Raw genomic sequence first — 25,128 nt, 5'->3', positions numbered from 1 at the left:
TGGTATAATGACTGGTCTGGTATAATGACTGGTCTGGTCTGGTATAATGACTGGTATAATGACTGGTCTGGTATAATGACTGGACTGGTATAATGACTGGACTGGTATAATGACTGGACTGGTATAATGACTGGTCTGGTATAATGACTGGTCTGGTATAATGTCTGGTCTGGTATAATGTCTGGTCTGGTATAATGTCTGGTCTGGTATAATGTCTGGTCTGGTATAATGTCTGGTTCTGGTATAATGACTGGTTCTGGTATAATGACTGGTTCTGGTATAATGACTGGTTCTGGTATAATGACTGGTCTGGTATAATGACTGGTCTGGTATAATGACTGGTTCTGGTATAATGACTGGTCTGGTATAATGACTGGTCTGGTATAATGACTGGTCTGGTATAATGTCTGGTCTGGTATAATGTCTGGTCTGGTATAATGACTGGTCTGGTATAATGTCTGGTCTGGTATAATGTCTGGTATAATGACTGGTCTGGTATAATGACTGGTCTGGTTCTGGTATAATGACTGGTCTGGTTCTGGTATAATGACTGGTCTGGTTCTGGTATAGTGACTGGTCTGGTATAGTGACTGGTTCTGGTATAATGACTGGTCTGGTATAATGACTGGTCTGGTATAATGACTGGTTCTGGTTCAATGACTGGTCTGTGTGTCTCCAGGTGGAGTGAGGTAACGCGTAGGCTGGATCTCTGGGTTCAGGTGTTGGAGCTGAATGATGCAGGAGAGTTCACCCCTGTAGAGGTCCTACCACCCAAGGATGTAGGCACCGGGGGCATCTTCCAACTCAAACAGGTAGCTGTGTTTCTGTGTATTTTTTTCTATGCTTGTGAGGACATTATACTGTGTGTGTGTGGTGCCTGGTGCCTGTTTCTCAAACAGGAGTGTGTACAAAAGTTTCCATGTTATGGATAGATGGGTTATAGATTTGTTATGAAAACCTTATAGATCATGTGATAGGGACATTAATTAAATGTTTAGTAGGTTCAGTCTTGTTGTGTGGAGGTACGGTCCTTCCAGGACTCAGGAACCATGCCTCTAACCTTAACCCTGTCTCTACCCCCTCCCCACCCAGGGTCAGTCTCTAACCTTAACCCTGTCTCTACCCCCTCCCCACCCAGGGCCAGTCTCTAACCTTAACCCTGTCTCTACCCCCTCCCCACCCAGGGTCAGTCTCTAACCTTAACCCTGTCTCTACCCCCTCCCCACCCAGGGTCAGTCTCTAACCTTAACCCTGTTTCTACCCCCTCCCCACCCATGGTCAGCATCTATACTTATCCCTGTCTCTACCCCCTCCCCACCCAGGGCCATACTCTAACCTTAACCCTGTCTCTACCCCCTCCCCACCCAGGGTCAGCCTCTAAACTTAACCCTGTCTCTACCCCCTCCCCACCCAGGGTCAGTCTCTAACCTTAACCCTGTCTCTACCCCCTCCCCACCCAGGGCCAGTCTCTAACCTTAACCCTGTCTCTACCCCCTCCCCACCCAGGGTCAGTCTCTAACCTTAACCCTGTCTCTACCCCCTCCCCACCCAGGGTCAGTCTCTAACCTTAACCCTGTCTCTACCCCCCTCCCCACCCAGGGCCATCCTCTAACCTTAACCCTGTCTCTACCCCCTCCCCACCCAGGGTCAGTCTCTAACCTTAACCCTGTCTCTACCCCCCTCCCCACCCAGGGCCAGTCTCTAACCTTAACCCTGTCTCTACCCCCTCCCCACCCAGGGTCAGTCTCTAACCTTAACCCTGTCTCTACCCCCTCCCCACCCAGGGTCAGTCTCTAACCTTAACCCTGTCTCTAACCCCCTCCCCACCCAGGGTCAGTCTCTAACCTTAACCCTGTCTCTACCCCCTCCCCACCCAGGGCCATCCTCTAACCTTAACCCTGTCTCTACCCCCTCCCCACCCAGGGTCAGTCTCTAACCTTAACCCTGTCTCTACCCCCTCCCCACCCAGGGTCAGTCTCTAACCTTAACCCTGTCTCTACCCCCTCCCCACCCAGGGCCAGGCTCTAACCTTAACCCTGTCTCTACCCCCTCCCCACCCAGGGTCAGTCTCGGACTGAGGAACCATGCCTCTAACCTTAACCCTGTCTCTACCCCCTCCCCACCCAGGGCCAGTCTCTAACCTTAACCCTGTCTCTACCCCCTCCCCACCCAGGGTCAGCCTCTAAACTTAACCCTGTCTCTACCCCCTCCCCACCCAGGGCCAGTCTCTAACCTTAACCCTGTCTCTACCCCCTCCCCACCCAGGGCCATCCTCTAACCTTAACCCTGTCTCTACCCCCTCCCCACCCAGGGCCAGTCTCTAACCTTAACCCTGTCTCTACCCCCTCCCCACCCAGGGCCAGGCTCTAACCTTAACCCTGTCTCTACCCCCTCCCCACCCAGGGCCATCCTCTAACCTTAACCCTGTCTCTACCCCCTCCCCACCCAGGGCCAGTCTCTAACATTAACCCTGTCTCTACCCCCTCCCCACCCAGGGTCAGTCTCTAACCTTAACCCTGTCTCTACCCCCTCCCCACCCAGGGCCATCCTCTAACCTTAACCCTGTCTCTACCCCCTCCCCACCCAGGGCCAGGCTCTAACCTTAACCCTGTCTCTACCCCCTCCCCACCCAGGGTCAGTCTCGGACTGAGGAACCATGCCTCTAACCTTAACCCTGTCTCTACCCCCTCCCCACCCAGGGCCAGTCTCTAACCTTAACCCTGTCTCTACCCCCTCCCCACCCAGGGTCAGCCTCTAAACTTAACCCTGTCTCTACCCCCCTCCCCACCCAGGGCCAGTCTCTAACCTTAACCCTGTCTCTACCCCCTCCCCACCCAGGGCCATCCTCTAACCTTAACCCTGTCTCTACCCCCTCCCCACCCAGGGCCATCCTCTAACCTTAACCCTGTCTCTACCCCCTCCCCACCCAGGGCCAGTCTCTAACCTTAACCCTGTCTCTACCCCCTCCCCACCCAGGGTCAGTCTCTAACCTTAACCCTGTCTCTACCCCCTCCCCACCCAGGGTCAGTCTCTAACCTTAACCCTGTGTCTACCCCTCCCCACCCAGGGCCAGTCTCTAACCTTAACCCTGTCTCTACCCCCTCCCCACCCAGGGTCAGTCTCTAACCTTAACCCTGTCTCTACCCCCTCCCCACCCAGGGTCAGTCTCTAACCTTAACCCTGTGTCTACCCCTCCCCACCCAGGGCCAGTCTCTAACCTTAACCCTGTCTCTACCCCCTCCCCACCCAGGGTCAGTCTCTAACCTTAACCCTGTGTCTACCCCTCCCCACCCAGGGCCAGTCTCTAACCTTAACCCTGTCTCTACCCCCTCCCCACCCAGGGCCAGTCTCGTCGTTTGCAGGTGGAGGTACGGTCCGTACCGGACTCAGGAACCATGCCCCTCATCGCCACAAACATCGTCTCTGTTTCCATTGGCAACGTGGAGGTACGGGAGGCCTGCCCCTGGGATGAGGATGTAGACAGCTATCAGGTAACACTGACTGGAATCAGTTTGAGACTTTGGGAGAATCTCAATTGCATTTTCTTGATTCCTCGCGTCCTCTCTTCTCGCTGCCTCCTCAAAAACCTTTGGATTAGAAGGTCAGAGGTCCATCCCCTCTGACTTTCTCATCCAGTTGGTTTTTAGGAGGGGAGGAAAGAGGATGTGAGGAATGAAGAAAATGCAATTGAGATTCTCTCATTGAGTTGAGTAAAGGAAAGTATTTACAGGGGGTTGTTTAGTAGACCCCAGCATCGCAAAACTGAACTTAGTTCTGATAGTACCAGGGCTGGTGTGTGTGTGTGTGTGTGTGTGTGCGTGTGCGTGTGCGTGCAGGAAGGTGATCTGGAGAGGTTGAGGGACCAGTGGCTGACCACCCTCACTAAGAGGCAACAGTACCTGGACCAGCACCTGCAGAAGATGGTCCAAAAGCCAGGTCAGACTGACACATTACACACAGAGCATATTCATGACTTGTATTTGACCAAAAATCTTAGTAATAATGAGTCTTTTACAGTTAAAATAGTAGTAATGAGTGTTTTACAGTTAAAATAGTAGTAATATTTTTTATTTTACTAGGCAAGTCAGTTAAGAACAAATTCTTATTTACAATGACAGCCTAGGAACAGTGGGTTAACTGCCTTGTTCAGGGGCAGAACGACAGATTTTTACCTTGTCAGCTCAGGGATTCAATCTTGCAACCTTTTGGTTACTAGTCCAACACTATAACCACTAGGCTACCTGCTGGTTACTAGTCCAACGCTCTAACCACTAGGCTACCTGCTGGTTACTTGTCCAACGCTCTAACCACTAGGCTACCTGCTGGTTACTAGTCCAACGCTCTAACCACTAGGCTACCTGCTGGTTACTAGTCCAACGCTCTAACCACTAGGCTACCTGCTGGTTACTTGTCCAACGCTCTAACCACTAGGCTACCTGCTGGTTACTAGTCCAACGCTCTAACCACTAGGCTACCTGCTGGTTACTAGTCCAACGCTCTAACCACTAGGCTACCTGCTGGTTACTAGTCCAACGCTCTAACCACTAGGCTACCTGCTGGTTACTAGTCCAACGCTCTAACCACTAGGCTACCTGCCGGCCCACTAGGCCTCCTGCTGCCCCATGAGTGTTATGAGTGTTATACAGTTAAAATAGTAATAATGAGTTTTACAATTAAAATGGTAGTAAATTAGTGTTTTACAGTTAAAATAGTATTAATAATGAGTGTTTTACAGTTAAAATAGTATTAATAATGTGTTTTACAGTTAACAGTATTATGTTTGTAGATAAGTCAGAGGATGATGTGGAGAGGGAGGCCCAGCTGTTAGAATGGCGTCTGACCCTGACAGAGGAACGTAATGCCGTCCTGGTACCTTCGACTGGTAGCGGCATCCCTGGAGCCCCCGCAGAGAGGTAGGCATCCCTGGAGCCCCCGCAGAGAGGTAGGCATCCCTGGAGCCCCCGCTGAGAGGTAGGCATCCCTGGAGCCCCCGCTGAGAGGTAGGCATCCCTGGAGCCCCCGCTGAGAGGTAGGCATCCCTGGAGCCCCCGCTGAGAGGTAGGCATCCCTGGAGCCCCCGCTGAGAGGTAGGTTAGTGTGTGTGTGTGTGTGTGTGTGTGTGTGTAGTCTGCAGTCAGAGATTCCGGAACTATTTTTTGACAGGGGGGGCAGAAGCCATTTTCTTTTTTAAGCATAATGTTTCTGTTTATAATTTCCGACAATTTGGTTGCTATTTATTAGTCAATTTGTCTATAATTTAGATGTTCAACCTATCCCTGACCTGGTCTGTAATACCAATATGTTTCAAGCAGACCACCATATAGTCCCTGTGCCCAAGAACACCAAGGTAACCTGCCTAAATGAGTATCGCTCCGTAGCACTCCCATCTATATCCATTTAAATGCTTTGAAAGGCTGGTCATGGCTCATATCAAAACCATCATCCCAGACACCCCTAGGCCCACTCCAATTCGCATACCGCCCCAACAGATCCACAGATGACGCAATATCTACTGCATTCCACACTGCCCTCACACACCTGGACTAAATGAATACCTATGTAAGAATCAATCAATCAAATATATTTATAAAGCCCTTCTTACATCAGCTGATATCTCAAAGTGCTGTACAGAAACCCAGCCTAAAACCCCAAACAGCAAGCAATGCAGGTGTAGAAGCACGGTCGCTAGGAAAAACTCTGTAGAAAGGCAGTAACCTATGAAGAAACCTAGAGAGGAACCAGGCTATGAGGGGTGGCCAGTCCTCTTCTGGCTGTGCAGAATGCTATTCATTGACTACAGCTCAGCATTCAACACCATTGTCCCCTCCAAGCTCATCACCAAGCTGGGACCCTGGGACTGAACCCCTCCCTCTGCAACTTGATTCTGGACTTCCTGATGGGCCGTCCCCAGGCGGTGTTGGTAGTCAACAACACATCTGCCACGCTGACCATCAACACCGGGTCCCTTCAGGGATGCGTGCTCAGTCCCCTCCTGTACTCCCTGTTTACCCACGACTGCGTGGCCTCGCACGACTCCAACACCATCATTAAGTTTGCTGATGACACAACAATGGGTTGTCTGATCACGGCTGATCTATTAAAAAGAGGAGGATCCCATCAGCTTTCTATAGGCTAGGCCTACTATATTTATATCTCAACTTTCCTAATATTCAGCACATTGCTTCTCTTTACAACAGTAGTATAGCCTACCTGGCTGGCATGAAAATTAACCGTGGGAAAAGCGTCCTCCATTCGCTATTTACAGTAAGTGCATAGATGACATGTATTTGTTTCCCCCTGCCTCAGTTCCGACAAATGATAATCGTCCATTCTAAATCAAAACTAATTTCAGACATACAGTACCAGTCAAAAGTTTGGACACACCTACTCATTCAAGGGTTTTTCTTAATTTTTTACTATTTTCTACATTGTAGAATAATTGTGAAGACATCAACACTATGAAATAACACATATGGAATCATGTAGTAACCAAACAAGTGTTAAACAAATCAAAATATATTTCATATTTGGGATTCTTCAAAGTTGCCACCGTTGATGACAGCTTTGCACATAAGGCCAATGGTGACTTTTAAAACTGATACTCCACAATACTAACCTAATTGACAGTGAAAAGAAGGAAGCCTGTACAGAATAAAAATTTTCCAAAACAAGCATCCTGTTTGCAACAAGGCACTAAAGTAATACTGAAAAAAAAATGTGGCAAAGCATTTCACTTTTTGTCCTGAATACAAAGTGTTATGTTTGGGGCAAATCCAATACAACACATTACTAAGTACCACTCTCCACGTTTTCAAGCATAATGGTGGCTGCATCATGTTATGGGTATGCTTGTAATCGTTAAGGACTGGGGAGTTTTTCAGGATAAAAAAACGGAATGGAGCAAAGCTCAGTCAAAATCCTAGAGGAAAACCTGGTTCAGTCTGCTTTCCACCAGACACTGGGAAATGAATTCACCTTTCAGCAGGACAATAACCTAAAACACAAGGCCAAATCTACACTGGAGTTGCTTACCAAGAAGACTGTGAATGTTACTGAGTGGCCAAATTACAGGTTTGACGTAACTCTGCTTGAAGATCTATGACAAGACCTGAAAATGCTTGTCTAGCAATGATTAACAACCAATTTGACAGAGCTTGAAGAATTTAGGAAGAAATTATGGGCAAACGTTGCATAATCCATGTGTGGAAAACTCTTAGAGATTTATGCAGAAAGACTCACAGCTGCAATTGCTGCTAAAGATGTATTGACTCAGGGGGTTGAATACTTATCTAATCAAGGTATGTTAGTGTTTTATTTTGTTATACAAATGTTCCATTTTTTTGTATTTTGTGTAGATCTTTTGACAAAAAATGACAATTAAATCAATTTTAATCCCACGTTGTAACAGCAAAATTTGGAACAATTCAAAGTGTGTGAATACTTTCTGAAGGCTACCTCAATTATCTCGTACCGCTGCACATCGACGTGGTACTGGCACTCCCTGTATATAGAAACGTTATGTTATTCACTCTTTATTCCTAGTGTCACTATTTTAAATGTAATTTTTTTTTTGTATCTTTAACTCTGCATTGTTAGAAAATTACCCATAAGTCAGCATTTCACTGTTAGTCTACACCTGTTGTTTACGAAACGTGTCAAATAACATTTGATTTGATTGGCCTACATGCAGCTTCTCTTCTGTCATTACTTGTTGTTCACCACATCGATTGAATGAATGCTTCAATCTAGTTGACATTGGTAAAGTTTTCTCTTTCTCTGCTTCTCTCTCGCAGCAAAGACGTTTAGGTACCAGGGAAAAAATGCAATTACAAAAAAAAATTCAATAAAGATTTAAAGAAAATGTAAAAGCTGTGAAAACTATCCAACATGTTTCTGATAAGATTTCTGTTCAGCTTGGAGGCCTATTTTATGTTGCTGAAATACTATCAGCTTTTATGATGCTGATAAAGATAACAACTTTACAGACGGTCCCTAACCGCACATTCATTCTCTCAAGATGCTTAAAGGAAGAAGTCAAATTTATCCATTCCCGGTTCCTGAGTCAAATGTACATTTGGTATATCATTTTAATGCAAGTTATGCTTAATTCAGTAGGAGTTAATACTATGGGAGAGGTTGTCGACCAACAGTCGGTGTCCAGATTTCAGTTACTATTCCATTTAACCCATCTGAACAGTACAGATCCCTTGATGTGCCATATTTCAAGTCCCTGACTGTTGAATTTGTATAGCGCCTCACAATCATCACACACAACAGCTTTCCCAACGTTAGACTACTGTTCTGATCGTTCCTCCTATTGATTTTCAACTCTCCCGCTTTTCTCTTATTCAATTAAACTCTGACGTTGTCCTTTTTGTCTCAGTGGATCAATGTTCTTTTTCTTTGTCAGTTGGTGTGTATTTGGCGCTTGTACAGTTAGGCCCGGAATCTGAGGCTTACGTCCTAATGCCAGATAAGAACAACGAAAGAACCTCCCTTTTTTTTTATTAACCTTTATTTAACTAGGCGAGTCAGTTAAGAACAAATTCTTATTTGCAATGACGGCCTTTCCGGGGAACTGTGGGTTAACTGCCTTGTTCAGGGGCAGAACGACAGATTTTTACCTTGTCAGCTCGGGGATTTGATCCAGCAACCATTCGGTTACTGGCCCAACACTCTAACCACAAGGCTACCTGCCGCCCCTCAAAAGTAGCCTATAGATGTGACTTGTCTTTTGTTTAACCCGCCCGCCACAATATTTCATGACCTTAAACCTGCCCACCCCGCAGATAAAGGGAAAGGGGGGATACCTAGTCAGTTGTACAACTGAAATCAGAGAGGTGTGGGGGGCTGCCTTAACCCACTGTTCCCCGGGCCCCGTGGATGTCGATTAACTGCCTTGCTCAGGGGCAGAACAACAGATGTTTACCTTGTCAGCTTGGGGATTCGATCCAGCAACTTTTCAGTTACTGGCCCAACGCTGTAACCACTAGGCTACCGCAGGGACTGCGGGTTGTGAGTGAACACGCGCATCACTAGCGTGCGTGTTGGAGCTGTGTGCGCTCAGTGTTCTGATTTGCCTATTTCCCCACAGAGTTCCTGTTCCTGGGATGGAGGCACACATTCCTGTTCTCTTCCTGGACCTCAGTGGTATGTTCCGTTGTTCCTTCTGTCCTCCCCCATCTTCAGTGGTATGTTCCTTCTGTCCTCCCCCATCTTCACCATCATCAGTGGTATGTTCCGTTGTTCCTTCTGTCCTCCCCCATCTTCACCATCATCAGTGGTGTGTTCCGTTGTTCCTTCTGTCCTCCCCCATCTTCACCATCATCAGTGGTATGTTCCTTCTGTCCTCCCCCATCTTCACCATCATCAGTGGTATGTTCCTTCTGTCCTCCCCCATCTTCACCATCATCAGTGGTATGTTCCATTGTTCCTTCTGTCCTCCCCCATCTTCACCATCATCAGTGGTATGTTCTATTGTTTACTTTCTCTTTCCTTCATCTTCGTCACTGATATAAATAATATTTTTGCCTCTGAACTCACAACCTCAATTCAATTCAAGGGGTTTTATTGACATGGGAAACATATGTTAACATTGCCAAAGCAAGTGAGGTAGATTAATATACAAAAGTGAAATGAACAATACAAATTAACAGTAAACATTTAACATACACTCTATCTCACTCCCCCCCTCTCTCTCTTCTCGCCCTCCAGCTGATGATTTCCAGGACAACCTGTCTGCTCCACTGGCTGGGGGTCTAGATGCCATGCTGAACCAGGAGGATGAGGATGCGTTCTTTGACCTGCACATAGTCAAGCACTACGATGGAGAGGTGAGGACCATAGAGAGACAATCACACTGCATTGTGGGCTTGTCACTCCCAACCTCACACTTAACACCTTTTTATCAATCCTCTCTTCTAAAACACATACAAGCTCAGATCCCAGTCTTGTTTTATGCTAACAGTCATGAACATTAGAACAGACTATGACGGGGGGAAAAAGTGTTTTCACTACTCTGCCGACTGGCCTTGGAATTCCCTCCAAGCCAAGCTAAAACTACAGGACCTGGTGGCCCTTAGAGGAGTTCAAAGGACAAATAGATGAACAGGTTGTTGGTATGTAGTTGGTTTTAGTTGTCACCCGATGGCACTAGTTGTGTTGCCTTATGGAAGGAAAGATAATGTCTTACTTGAGGCATTTTGATTAGTGATGGGGGAGAAAACCATACAGCTACATATTGCAGTATTGTTTGTGGATGATATTATATGGATATTTGACTCCCAAGTATAATTTTTTTTAATATATATATATATATATATATATACATACATACATACATACATACATACATACATACATACATACATACATACATACATACATACATACATACATACATACATACATACATACATACATACATACATACATACATACATACATACATACATACATACATACATACATACATACATACATACATACATACATACATACTACCGTTCAAAAGTTTGGGGTCACTTAGAAATGTCTTTGTTTTTGAAAGAAAAGCAATTGTTTTGTCCATTTTAAAATAGAATCAAATTGATCAGAAATACAGTGTAGACATTAATGTTGTAAATGACTATTGCAGCTGGAAACGGCAGATTTAAAAAAAAAAAAAAAAAAAAAATGGAATATCTACATAGGCGTACAGAGGCCCATTATCAGCAACCATCACTCCTGTGTTCCAATGGCACGTTGTGTTAGCTAATCCAAGTTTATCATTTTAAAAGGCTAATTGATCATTAGAAAACCCTTTTGCAATTATGTTAGCACAGCTAAAAACTGTTCTGAATTAAAGAAGCAATAAAACTGGCTTCTTTACATTAGTTGAGTATCTGGAGCATCAGCATTTGTGGGTTCGATTACAGGCTCAAAAAAAGAACTTTCTTCTGAAACTCATTGTTCTATTCTTGTTCTGAGAAATGAAGTTTATTCCATGCGAGAAATTGCCAAGAAACTGAAGATCTCGTACAACACTGTGTACTACTCCCTTCACAGAACAGCTCAAACTGGCTCTAACCAGAATAGAAAGAGGAGTGGGAGGCCCCGGTGCACAACTGAGCAAGAGGACAAGTACATTAGAGTGTCTAGTTTTTAGAAACAGACGCCTCAAGTCCTCAACTGGCAGCTTCATTAAATAGTACCCGCAAAACACCAGTCTCAACGTCAACAGTGAAGAGGCGACTCCGGGATGCTGGCCTTCTAGGCAGAGTTGCAAAGAAAAATCCATATCTCAGACTGGCCAATAAAAATAAAAGATTAAGATGGGCAAAAGACCACAGACACTGGACAGAGGAACTCTGCCTAGAAGGCCAGCATCCCGGAGTCGCCTCTTCACTGTTGACGTTGAGACTGGTGTTTTGCGGGTACTATTTAATGAAGCTGCTTTCAAAAAGAAGGACATTTCTAAGTGACCCCAAACTTTTGAACGGTAGTGCATATCGATTTCATTATTGTTTTGCTACTGTATGTAGCGTTACTTTGCGCTAGTCGGCTGTACCTGGGCCAAAATTCTGGTATTTTTTATGTTATAGCTTAACCTCCGTCTTCTTTGTAAATAGGGAGCATGTTTTCAGCATTTGTTATTTTTTATTTCCTCAACTGATGGAAACACGTTTTCTCATACTTTTCCTTGTCCCTCTGCAACAGACATAGGGTGAGCAATATGTTTGTAACATCAAATTGTAATAAAATCGCAGTATCAAATCTGAAGACGTATAGAATCGTGAGAATTGCGCCTAGTTATCTCGGTAATATTGTATCTCGAGGTCCCTGGCAATTCCCCACCCTGATCTCAATACTGTAACGGCCGTGTCTTTTGACATATTGCGCTCTGTTTTTTCAGACTTTTGTGTTGTACATGTTGTTAACTGATGCTACTTTTATATTGATGTACAGTATGTCTGTCTGGTGGATGTCATGTGACTTTGTCTGGATGTCATGTGACTTTCTGTCTGGATGTCATGTGACTGTCTGTCTGGATGTCATGTGACTGTCTGTCTGGTGGATGTCATGTTACATTTACATTTACATTTAAGTCATTTAGCAGACGCTCTTATCCAGAGCGACTTACAAATTGGTGCATTCACCTACAGACACAGTCATGTGACTGTGTCTGGTGGACGTCATGTGACTGTGTCTGGTGGACGTCATGTGACTGCCTGTCTGGTGGACGTCATGTGACTGCCTGTCTGGTGGACGTCATGTGACTGCCTGTCTGGTGGACGTCATGTGACTGCCTGTCTGGTGGACGTCATGTGACTGCCTGTCTGGTGGACGTCATGTGACTGCCTGTCTGGTGGACGTCATGTGACTGCCTGTCTGGTGGACGTCATGTGACTGTCTGTCTGGTGGACGTCATGTGTCTGTCTGGAACTGACCTGTTGATGCTGCTGTCTTGGTCCAGGTCTCTCAGTGAGACTAACCTGGTTAAAGAAAGGTTGAATTAAAACACTGGTTTTGACTTGTTAGGTTTTTTGTGATGGTCACAGGACAATATTTTGAGAACCACTGCTTTTCAAGACTCCAATGCTTGTTCTAGCAAACCAAGTATACACTTTTATATCCCTGGAGCCCTACTCTAGCAAACCAATGTTGTGGAAATTCTTACACACAAGGACACTCGAAGTCGATCTTAAATGAATCATTGTTTATTTGTCAGCGTGCTGGAGAGGTTCCAACCAACTCAATGCACCATAGAACATGTCTGTCAGAAAACTCTGCCGGGGCAGTCTCAACAGTTGTCTTATACACTGCCAGTCAAAAGTTTTAGAACACCTACTCATTCAAGGGTTTTTCTTTATTTTTACTATTTTCTACATTGTAGAATAATAGTGAAGACATCAAAAGAATCATGTAGTAACCAAAAAAACGTGTTAAACAAATCAAAATATATTTCATATTTGAGATACTTCAAATTGCCACCCTTTGCCTTGATGACAGCTTTGCACACTCTTGGCATTCTCTCAACCAGCTTCATGAGGTAGTCACCTGGAATGCATTTCAATTAACAGGTGTGCCTTGTTAAAAGTGAATTTGTGGAATTTCTTTTCCTTAATGTGTTTGAACCAATCAGTTGTTGTGACAAGGTAGGGGTGGTATACAGAAGATAGCCCTATTTGGTAAAAGACCAAGTCCATATTATGGCAAGAACAGCTCAAATAAGCAAATAGAAACGACAGTCCATCATTACTTTAAGACATGAAGGTCAGTCAATCCGGAAAATTTAAAGAAGTTTCTTCAAGTGCAGTTGCAAAAACCATCAAGCGCTATGATGAAACTGGCTCTCATGAGGACCGCCACAGGAATGGAAGACCCAGAGTTACCAGAGGATAAGTTCATTAGAGTTACCAGCCTCAGAAATTGCAGCCCAAATAAATGCTTCAGAGTTCAAGTAACCGATACATCTCAACATCAACTGTTCAGAGGAGACTGTGTGAATCAAGCCTTCATGGTCGAATTGCTGCAAAGAATCCACTACTAAAAGATACCAATAAGAAGAGACTTGCGTGGGCCAAGAAACAAAAGCAATGGATATTAGACCGGTGGAAAATTGTCCTTTGGTCTGAAGTCCAAATTGGAGATTTTTGGTTCCAACCGCTGTGTCTTTGTGAGACGTGGTGTAGATGAACAGATGATCTCCGCATGTGTTTTTCCCACCGTGAAGCATGGAGGAGGAGGTGTCGGGGTGCTTTGCTGGTGACACTGTGATTTCTTTTGAATTCAAGGCACACTTAACCAGTGTGGCTACCACAGCATTCTGTAGCGATACACCATCCCATCTGGTTTGGGTTTAGTGGGACTATAATTTGTTTTTCAACAGGACAATGACCCAACACACCTCCAGGCTGTGTAAGGGCCTTTTTACCAAGAAGGAAAGTGATGGAGTGCTGCATCAGATGGTTTGGGATGAGTCGGACCGCAGAGTGAAGGAAAGCAGCCATCAAGTGCTCAGCATATGTGGGAATTCCTTTAAGACTGTTGGAAAATAATTCTAGGTGAAGCTGGTTTAGAGAATACCAAGACTGTGCAAAGCTGTCATCAAGGCAAACGGTGGCTACTTTGAAGAATCTCAAATATATTTTTTTTTTATTTGTTTACACTTTTTTGATTACTACATGATTCCATACGTGTTATTTCATAGTTATGATGTCTCCACTATTATTCTACAATGTAGAAAATAGTAAAAATAAAGAAAAACCTTGGAATGTGTAGGTGTTCTAAAACTTTTGACCGGTAGTGTATACGGTTATACACAGACAAGTTATATTTGTATAATTAATTAATCATTACCGTTTTGTTTCATTCATGTGACCGACCAATATTGGTTCATGACATGTGACCGACCAAGACCTCTTTCTTCTTTCTAAGCTGAGACCTTGAAACTGAGATATCTTTCCTTTGTCCTCAAATAACGGTCATTCGTTCTCAAAACAACGTCTGGGCGTACTGCCAAATTGCAGCTACTGATAGGCGTGATTTGTACAGTCGGCCACTTGCAAGAACACAGAATTTGGTTTATAGAACAGCACATGAATAGAATATAGAAATTAGTTATAAGAATAGAGCAAACATTAACATTTCCCTTACACCAAGTACACACTTTTATACCCCTTCTCTTACCTCCCAGGTTGGTGCAGAGGCGTCGTGGGACTCGACGGTACATAACTGTCCCCAGCTGAGTCGCAGCGTGTCCCCTGGCCTAAGGGTGTACCTGATCGTCAGGGTCGTAGTTCAGCTCTCTCACCCTGCTAACATGCACCTGGTCCTCCGAAAACGCATCTGTGTCAACCTAGCCGGACGACAGGTAGGAGGGAGACACACACACACACACACACACACCGGACTACAGGTCAGGAACCTGCTCAGTAACTTGCTCCTCCTGTATAATACAGCGGTACATGTTTTTAGCATTCGTTTTTAAAAAAAAAATCTTTATTCATTTCTGGGTATAATCATTAGTATCCAGCCTTTTAGCAATGGTTTTGTACGATGTAAGGACATTGGCTATAGTTGGATGTTAATATCATGGTTATGTATCAGGGTTGGAGTCAGAGTCTGTTGAAGATAATGTCTCATCGCAGCACCATCCCTGGTTGTGGAGTCACCTTCGAGATCGTCTCCAACATCCCTGGGGTGAGAGAGGAACTATCGGTGCGAACGTGGCACCCATAGAATAGCTTATCTCAGTTTGCCAAGCTCTGTATGCATTATCTATGGCAGTGGTTTGCAACTTCCGGTCTGTGAACCAGTGCTGGTCTGTGGGATGTTGCTGACCAGACTCTCTGCTAGTGAGCTGACCAGACTCTCTGCTAGTGAGCTGACCAGCCTCTCTGCTAGTGAGCTGACCAGCCTCTCTGCTAGTGAGCTGACCAGCCTCTCTGCTAGTGAGCTGACCAGCCTCTCTGCTAGTGAGCTGACCAGCCTCTCTGCTAGTGAGCTGACCAGCCTCTCTGCTAGTGAGCTGACCAGCCTCTCTGCTGGTGAGCTGACCAGCCTCTCTGCTGGTGAGCTGACCAGCCTCTCTGCTAGTGAGCTGACCAGCCTCTCTACTGGTGAGCTGACCAGCCTCTCTGCTAGTGAGCTGACCAGCCTCTCTGCTAGTGAGCTGACCAGCCCCTCTGCTAGTGAGCTGACCAGCCCCTCTGCTAGTGAGCTGACCAGCCCCTCTGCTAGTGAGTGCTAGTTTTACTGGAAGTGGTCCTCCTAGGAAGAAAGACTGTTGTTTGCAGGTCCCTGACACATGAAGGACAATAGCTTGTGGTTCTCTCTTCCAAAAGGCCAACACTGATCTAAGTCTCATCTCCTCCTCCTCCTCCAGCATGTCCAGGGTCCAGAGGACAGAGAGATGCTGGCCAGACTAGCAGCCAGTGTAGATGTTCAGGATGTCCATTCAGCGGACAGTGAGGCTGCCATAGAGAAGTACCTCCGCAGTGTCCTGGCTGTGGAGAATATACTCACCCTGGACCGACTACGACAGGTCCACACACACACACACAGACATCACACACACACACACACACACACACACACACACAGACATCACGCACACACGCAATAATACATATACTCAACTCTTACGTAACATAAACCGTGTCTGTGTCTGTCTGTGTCTTTGTGTCTGTCTGTGTCTTTTGTCTTTGTGTGTCTGTGCAGGAAGTAGCAGTAAAGGAGAAGTTGTCTGTCAAGGCCAAGTCTCCAAGTCGTGCTCTCAGCTCTCCTAACGTGAACCGGGTAAGAATCTACATCACACGGTCTCCCTATCCTTCACTGATTACTCAAACCCATAACATCCTGCCTGTAACTGATTGAACAACTGAGTCAGTTAGTTAGTTAGTTAGTTAGTTAACCAGTAACACCTACAACAACCTGTCCTAGTAACATGTTCCATGCTGATCTCATCCTGGTTTCAATCCCCTTATTTTAGCTGTCAGGATCCTGGAGCAGACAGGATCTGTCCTCCAATCACAGGCTAAATGACAACAAGGTGAGACTTTAACCAACTTCCTTATTGTTGTGTGTTATTAGGGGTTCACAGCAAAGCTATAGTTATTCTCTAGTTTAATAATTGTTCTTGACATGGTCAAATAACTCGAGCATAGATTGGTAACTTATTTTTCCTAATTTGACACACAGAAACTAGAGGCCATGAATAACTTTGGTCTAAAATAATGGCACGGATTTGGCCTATTATACAAGCTGAATTGGGCTTCTGTTCTGTTCTGCAAAACCTATTGCCAACCCCTACTGTGTTCTATTCTAGTGGGGATGGGGGGTGTAATACTAGAACAATAACTCTTGATCAAGTGGACTTTGTCTCATGTAAACGATTGTTAGGTTTATATTATGCCGACGAACAATGTGAAATAGTTCCTACATTATAGTACTTGTTTTGTTATCCAACTGATCTTGTGTCCTTTTTGTCATTCTGTGAACCCCGTTCAATGCTGCTCGCAGCTATATTTTCAGTTTTTATTTAACCAGGAAGGGCTCATTGAGATTTAAAATCTCTTTTTCAAGAGCGTCCTGGCCAAGATAGGCAGCACCAAGTCATTACAAAAATTACAGACAAACAACATGAAAAACTACAAGTAATCTAGTAAAAACCATAGAATTCACAAGAGTATAACAAAATCAAAAACAGCAAATTAAAAACATTGACATGTCAGGGAATCAGTCTCAAGATCATTCATCAGTGATTTAAAAACACCAAATCGGGACAAGTTCTTCCAGTTTAAAAGTATTTTGTAAGGCTTTCCAAGACGATGGCGCAGAGCACATAAAAGCCCTTTTTACCAAATTCAGTTCGGTTTGGAACAGTTAGCAGGATAAAGTCCAGCGAACGAAGAGACGACCCACCACATTTCTGAACAATAAAAATGCCCAAATAAAAAGGTAGTAAACCCAAAATGCCTTTGTAAATAAAAGTATACCAGTGACTGAGCCTACAGTTTGAAATGCATATAGACGTCCCCATGCACACAGCCCATATTTCCAGCCCCTAGTTTCACCTATAGTTTCATTTGACTATGAAGCAGAATTGCAACATAAGATAAACAGTTTGAACAATTACTATTTTTTTTTTGTTACAACAATACAGTAAAAATATCTAACAATATATGTAGATAATGTCTGCTTCTCGTCTCCTCAGGGCTGGTCAGAGAGTAACCAGGACCTGTCAGTGTTCTCTCCACCGTCCAACTCCAGACGCACCCTGCCTAGCTCCGCTCTGCCTCTGGCCCAGAACATCCACCCTGAGACTAGTGAGAACAACAAACAAATGCCTCTGTTACGTCAGGGCTAATGATCGCTGTTGCTAACCTTTTCCTCATTTAGAACTGTCACTTCTGTTTCTGTGGTTTCATCTGTTGGTTAATCTATCAGGTCTGTCCTCTGTTTCTGTGGTTTCATCTGTTGGTTAATCTATCAGGTCTGTCCTCTGTTTCTGTGGTTTCATCTGTTGGTTAATCTATCAGATCTGTCCTCTGTTTCAGTGGTTTCATCTGTTGGTTAATCTATCAGATCTGTCCTCTGTTTCTGTGGTTTCATCTGTTGGTTAATCTATCAGGTCTGTCCTCTGTTTCTGTGGTTTCATCTGTTGGTTAATCTATCAGGTCTGTCCTCTGTTTCTGTGGTTTCATCTGTTGGTTAATCTATCAGGTCTGTCCTCTGTTTCTGTGGTTTCATCTGTTGGTTAATCTATCAGGTCTGTCCTCTGTTTCTTTTTCCTCCCCGTCCTCTTCCTCTTCCTCCCTCCCCGTACCCCCTTCCTTCTCGTCCTCGTCCTCCCTTCTCGTACCCTCTTCCTCTTCTTCCTCTCCTCCTCCTCTTCTTTCTATTCCTCTTTCCTCTGCTTACCCTCTCCAGGTCTCTCACGGTGTGCTCGTGCTACCTCTTATTTCTCCCCAGTCAAGGCTCTGGTTCCTCCTGTCCCTAAACTGCTAAAGTCCCTGTTCCCAACCAGGGAGGAGAAGAGAGACCTGACCCATGTCCCACAGCAGGTAAAGTACTAAACTAATAACACTACTGATCTCTGGTCAGTTCATAGACCAGACCCCTATCTGCCAGCAAGTATTTACACTACTGCTGAACATATTTGCTACACTTTAACAGTAACATCTGCTTTGTGGTCAGTTCTTATTTATAGCATATGCTTCATTCAGAGCATCAAAAAACAAATGCTGCCCATAAACACTATATATGTATATAACCAACATTCACATTATCTCACACATTTAGTAACCTGCTCTATGTGGAGCGGCCATCTGTTACACTAGTGTTAGCACTTTATGTTATTCTTCAATAACACAAACCCCAAAGCAAATCAGGGGGAGAAAAATAGATTTATTTGAAAAGGACAAATAATAGATATTATGCTGGAAAGTAGATGTTCAGTCTTCCCTGTCCTCAGTTTTTCTCCACAGAACAAAGGAACAGGATGACATTTATACACCCCCCCCCCCCCCCCCCCAGCCTGGGGTTGACCAATCAGACCTCCTTGCAGTACAACTGGGCCAATGGCCAAATAACAAGTATCCTGCTCCAGACTCAATGTACAGACCAACGAAAACGTAGCTCTGAGTTCAGGACTGACAGTCCACACATTCTAAACAGCTGTTGAACTATTTTCCATTTTCCCTATTGACCATTAGTACTCTGCGTTGTGTATTTATCTTCAAAATATTCTTATACTAAGGTATAATTTACAGTACCTCTGATTAATCTCTGTATGGGAATATTCTCCAGCAGTGTGAAGGAGTGGTGGAGTGGACAGGAGAGATGTATATGACAGTGGTTGTGTTCCAGGTGTTATCGGCTGAGCCAGAGGATGACAGGGTAGTTCTGTTTGACCTGCTGACTATAACCTCAGTAGGTTCTTCTCCTGCTGCTGAAAATAGCATCTTACAAGCAAAACATCAGATAACAATCACCTCTCATTTCTGACTATGATTCCAGAATTCCACTAGAACTCTGATTGTGCTGTTGCAGCTGATCTGCTTTGTGTCTTTTCTCATCTGAACCCATGTCTGTAGCTGTCCTCCACTTCCTCCTTATCTGAGGAGACAGGGCTTTGGAATGTTTAGCTGTAACTAGGCAAGTTAGTTAAGAACAAATTCTTATTTTCAACGTTAACTGCCTTGTTCAGGGGCAGAACGACAGAATCGGGGATTCGATCTTGCAAACCTTTCGGTTACTAGTCCAATGCTCTAAACACTAGGCTACCTATTGGTAATGGCCTTTATCATTCTTTATTTCATTCCCAGGGTTTTGAGCAGGTCAGAATGGAGGATGATTTAATAGAAAAGGGACAGGAATCTAGATACTGTCCCTAGATCAGAGGCTGGAAGAGAGCTTGATTTCTTTAATGACATCTATGATTGATTTAACTGTCATATACTCTGAAACATCTCCGATCAAACTTTTAACATATGTTCTCATCTTTTAGCCTCTCCCTCAGAGCCTACCTCGCATCGTAGTGCAGTCAGCAAGTATTGAAGAGGACTTGGATACTAAACTTAGTCGTCACTTGGTAAGTTACTTGATCGTCTGTCCCTAGTAAGTATTGAGAAGCACGGTAATATGCTCATCACCATTCACTGCTTGTCTGTTTGGTTAATTCCACAGGTTCCCATTGGGGAAATCATCCCCCCAATGTGCCAATCAGAGGCTGCGAAAACCATGCCCCTCCCCCAAGCTATCATCCCTCCCATCATCCCTGAGATAGAAGACCCCGCCCCCAGTCCAGTCAGCGAGGCATCCAGCGGCTACATGTCCACCAGCGTCTCCACGGCAACCCTGTCAGAGGCTTACCTGATTTGTGGGGACCTCACTCTGTCAGCCAATCTTAATCCAGATGGCTGTGAGGCGACGCACAAGTCGTTCGAGTCCGACATCGGTCGGTGTCTTCATCAGGAGTCTAACATGGCCGGCCAGGAGGAAGAGGGGGATGCTTCTCAGATACCTCAGGCCACTGCTACTGACCTGGAAGCTTCAGAGAAACATAGGACTGATATTAGTACTCCCCAGGCAGACAGGACTGATATTGATACACTCCGAGCAGAATCTTCTCTCCCATTGGAACCACATGGAACCTCCGTAGAACCTCTTCTCATATCAGAACCCTATGAATCCTCAGGAGAATCTGAAGAAATGACTCCACCAGAGTCACTGACACACAAGTTTACACAAGAATACTACAGACTACTACCGTCTGAAGTATCAATCCAGCCAGAGTCACTGAAACAGTCTACACAAGAACAGTCTGTAGTATCTAATGAGTCTGAACCACCAATCCAGCCAGTCAAGTCTGTACAAGAACAACTGACACAGTCTTCACAAGACAAGTCAACAGAAAAACTGTCTGTAGTATTAGACCAGTCAGAATCACCAGTCCACATAAAAGACCCAGTCCAGTTAGAAGAACCACCAGTGGAGCCAAAGCCACCTCGGGAACAGCGTGGGGCAACAGCTGAGTCAGCACCTCTAGACCAGCTAGCACCTCTAGACCAGCTAGCACCTCTAGACCACCTAGCACCTCTAGACCACCTAGCACCTCTAGACCAGCTAGCACCTCTAGACCAGCTAGCACCAACATACAAGCTAGCACCAACATACAAGCTAGCACCGGCAGACCAGCCTGAACCTGCACTTACTTATAAGGATGAGAGCCAGGCCAGGAACAGTGGTCTTAGTGCTGATCTCTCTCTTCCTCTGGAGATCCTCTCTGACTCAGATGAAGGAGTCACTGACACAGCCACAAAGGTGCCTGATTGGCTGAAGGAGGGGGAGTTTGTGACTGTAGGAACTAATAAAAGTGGCACAGTGCGCTACGTGGGACCCACGGATTTCGCAGACGGAACCTGGGTCGGAGTGGAGCTGGACTTACCTGCAGGTAGGTAGAAGAGGTTACCATGTGATATGTTCTGATTTGTATTTAGTTTTAACTTTACGATTCTGCTGTAGTTCTTGTGACGGCTAGCTAAGTCTTGTGTGTTTGTGTGTGTGTGATATATTTTGAGTAAATTAACGTACCCAGTGTTGGATGTCTCACTGGCTCTTTCTCTATCCAGGGAAAAACGACGGGTCTGTGGGTGGAAAGCACTACTTCCACTGTAACCCTGGTTACGGGGTGTTGGTGCGTCCTGATAGGGTGAGCCGTGGAGGAGTCGGGGGCGGGGCTAAGGAGAAGCGGCGACAGCAGCAGAAGCGTCGCAGTGCTAACTTATCAGGGTCCAGCCCTAACCTGGCTGCCCTCACTGCCCTGGCCAAGGGAGAGGGGGCAGGGGCCGGACGCAAAGGAGACAACCGTAAATCCTGGAACAGCTGAGAGGAGAGAGTAGCGGGGTTGGGGTCAATTTCATTTCAATTCAAGAAGGAAACTGGAATTCTAATTTTCAATTTCCCCTGAACACTTCTCTAGAGATGCATTGAGGAAAATTTAAAATTCGAATTTCAGTTTACTTCCCGAATTGCTGGAATTGAAACGAGATTGACCCCAACCTGGTGGGTACTAGACACTACGCAAAGCCACAACCAACTAGTAGAGGTGCAACCGAAAACCACAGCAACATATCAAGACCTAAGAGGTGCACCTTGTGCTCATTTTAAATGTTCAGTCACTGATGGACAGATAGAGGAGAGGCCCAGTTCATGGTGCTGGCTGCATCAAGGAGTAGGATTAAGTTACCCCTAGTCACTGATCTTGGGTCAATTTAGACTTTTTCCCCACTCATGGATAAAGTTAGTATTGGGGGGGAGGGGATGCAGATTCTAGATCTCTACCTAGGGGGTAACTTCATCCCGGAGCCAGTTTTGTGAAGTTGCCCCGAGACACTGATCTTGGGTCAGTTTAGCATTTTCCCCACTAATGGTTAGGGTAAGTATTGGGGGAGAGGGGAAGCTGATCCTAGATCTGTACCTAGGGCAGGGGTGTCAAACTCATTCCATAGAGGGCCCTTGTGTCTGCTGGTTTTTTGGTTTTTCCTTTCAATTAAGACTAAGACAACCAGGTGAGGGGAGTTCCTTACTAATCAGTGACCTTAAAGCATGAAACACACCGAGAATCTGGCTGCCGATAGACTGCTATAGGTAATTATAACAGCGGGAGGCCGTTCCTTCCCTTGCTAGAACAAAAGGGCTACCTGCTGCATGCCGACCTGGTATCGACGAACCTACCGATTCTATTTGTAGAATCGCAATGCCCGTCAGTGGCCAACAATTTGACTTTGAACCAATCAGAGAGCACCAACCCCCAAGTGGGAGAGCCAACAAAACATTTTTTTAAAATAGGGCATTTTCTCCGTACATCCACGGATGAGCCAGTCACACTTCATATGCAATGTAGGCTATGAGAGGGTAGCTAGCTAAGTGCACAGACGCAATGCACACAACACTAAATACTTCCTCCAAACAAGCTTACCACTGTAGCTAGTATTGACATTATAATTCAATCACAATGGATTAGCTAGTTTCCATGTAACAGCTACTTGTGTTAGCTGCCGAGTTAGTGCAGTGTCCTTAGCTAACTAGTTATGTTGTGCTAGCAAACTAAACATTTGGCTAGGGACTGGCAGTATAGGATTATGGAGAGTGAAAGAAATGGTTTCTTTGTCATCTTGCCAGGTAGTTATCTAGCTGTGGCCATCTGGTTAGTATCAACAAAGACTTTCTACTATATCGGAGTATTTCGAAATACCGTTGGTATGATTTTCAATACCAATGGTTTGCTAACTTGCCAGCTAAGTTGCTAGACGTCAAGGTCAAACTTCTTGTTTACAGCAGAGCCATTGATCCTCCTGGATGGATCAAGATCCCTGTTGCTTAAATTGTTTTGAGCATTTTTTTTGTATGTTTTTTTTTTTATGGCGCACCCTTGTGTGCACATTCGGTAATACCGTGTACCCTGGTATGGTACAGAAACGGTATGAACATCTGGATACTTCCCGACCCTACTTCCTACGAAATAGCAACATTTGCGCAGATAGCTTGGAATCTAGACCATAGGCAATACGCACAGATATGCATTGCCAAACAACGCTACTGCCACCTTCTGGTTTGGAGTATTTTAACAAGGCTGAGTGGCTAACGACTTCAAAGGTCTTTGCTGTGTGAACACAAAAGAGAGATTGACTGCCGACACTGTTCGGAGGTGCTAAGTACTGTCAGGCAAACGTTTGACAAGCCTACCGCTGTGTCTTAGCTTTAATTCATCAATCAAGTACAAGGGAGGCGGCGAAAACCTGCACACACCCAGCACTCTTTGGAATGAGTTTGACACATGACCTAGGGCAGGGGTTCTCAAAGTAGGATCTGCAGACTACTGCAAGGGGTCTGCAGCTAGAACTTTTTACTTTTTTTGGGGGGGGGGGGGATATTACTAACAAAAGATTGAACAACTTTTGGCCAAGTTATCCGTGGAATAAGTTTAAAGTGATTAATACAATACAATGTAATAGTAGTAATCTGTAATTTATGTTCTTAACCCTGGAGGCTCCCTGGAGGCTCACAGGGATATTGGTATCCACAGTATTCCAGTTATCTTTTTTTTTTTTTTTTTTTTTTTTTTTTTACATAAATGCACTGTGATTTAAGTTCTAAAATGGCAAAATTTGCTCTTTGCCTCGTGGCAAAATGTGTAGAATTCCAGGATAATAGTTTGAAAACTGCAAAAAAAATTCTCTGATGCCAAGAGGCGAGCCTTTTTAAATGTTCTTTCTCCGGGCCCTAGACTTGGTTTGTTCAGCTATGCACTGCAGGCGTCATAGTAAAACTAAAACTCCTTGTAGGCTGTTTTTAACACACTGGAGATGTCTTCTGATTATGAGCAGGTCCTTGTTGAATTTTCTATCACAAAAGTGGTCCCGGGCCCCAAACAGTTTGAGAACCCCTCACCAAGGGGAAACTTCACCTCAGAGCTTTCTTTCATATCATCTGAATGTATTTTTTTTGTCCTGATTTGGTCTCTCAGGTTCTCAAATAACACGTGCCATATATTGTTTACCAGGGTTGTGGTCAATTCCATTTCAATTCAGAAAATACACAAATTCCAATTCTATTCAATGCTTTTTCAATTAGGAATTTGGTTTACTTTCTGAATTGACTGAAATTGAAATGGAATTAGCCCCAACCCTGGTTATTACTTATGTTAGTAGAACAGTATGGCAGAACAATATGTTATCTGTTTTTAGCTAACAGGAAATATTCTGGATGTATGAACTTTACTTAAACTGCTTGATTGGAGCATTTTATGTTTGGATGTTATGTTATAAGGCCTCCCTGTGGCTCAGTTGGTAGAGCATGGTGTTTGCAACGCCAGGGTTGTGGGTTCGATTCCCACAGGGGGGCCAGTACGGGGGGGGGATAAAAATGAAATGTATGAAATGAATTGAAATGTATGCATTCACTACTGTAAGTTGCTCTGGATAAGGGCGTCTGCTAAATGACATAAATGTAAAAATAAGGTTTTGGGATAGTGTGGGACAGGTAAAATGCAACCTGTATGTGTTTTATGTGTACTGAACAAAAATATAACGCAACATGTGAAGTGTTGGTCCCATGTTTCTTAACATGGTCCCAGAAATT

At 44.7% G+C, this 25,128-nt stretch overlaps 1 protein-coding gene across 1 annotated transcript in view; it reads left to right on the top strand.

The window, feature by feature from the left end:
- Positions 1 to 25,090, top strand: part of LOC115153057 (kinesin-like protein KIF13B) — a 96,194-nt gene extending 71,104 nt beyond the window's left edge. The window contains exons 26-41 of the mRNA XM_029698135.1: positions 680 to 812; positions 3,342 to 3,491; positions 3,837 to 3,936; positions 4,787 to 4,913; positions 9,095 to 9,150; positions 9,715 to 9,833; positions 14,678 to 14,854; positions 15,091 to 15,183; positions 15,869 to 16,027; positions 16,204 to 16,281; positions 16,475 to 16,534; positions 17,699 to 17,810; positions 18,415 to 18,548; positions 19,994 to 20,077; positions 20,173 to 21,439; positions 21,618 to 25,090. Coding sequence (XP_029553995.1) covers positions 680 to 812; positions 3,342 to 3,491; positions 3,837 to 3,936; positions 4,787 to 4,913; positions 9,095 to 9,150; positions 9,715 to 9,833; positions 14,678 to 14,854; positions 15,091 to 15,183; positions 15,869 to 16,027; positions 16,204 to 16,281; positions 16,475 to 16,534; positions 17,699 to 17,810; positions 18,415 to 18,548; positions 19,994 to 20,077; positions 20,173 to 21,439; positions 21,618 to 21,874 — 3,106 coding nt within the window. The 3' untranslated portion in view covers positions 21,875 to 25,090. The remainder of the gene's footprint in view (positions 1 to 679; positions 813 to 3,341; positions 3,492 to 3,836; positions 3,937 to 4,786; positions 4,914 to 9,094; positions 9,151 to 9,714; positions 9,834 to 14,677; positions 14,855 to 15,090; positions 15,184 to 15,868; positions 16,028 to 16,203; positions 16,282 to 16,474; positions 16,535 to 17,698; positions 17,811 to 18,414; positions 18,549 to 19,993; positions 20,078 to 20,172; positions 21,440 to 21,617) is intronic.
- Positions 25,091 to 25,128: the final 38 nt, after the last annotated feature.

Source organism: Salmo trutta, chromosome 1 (genome assembly GCF_901001165.1).
Source record: "Salmo trutta chromosome 1, fSalTru1.1, whole genome shotgun sequence".
Taxonomy (NCBI): Eukaryota; Metazoa; Chordata; class Actinopteri; order Salmoniformes; family Salmonidae; genus Salmo; species Salmo trutta.
The sequence above is the reverse complement of the archived record's forward strand: the minus strand, read 5'-3'. Positions and strand labels throughout refer to the sequence as shown.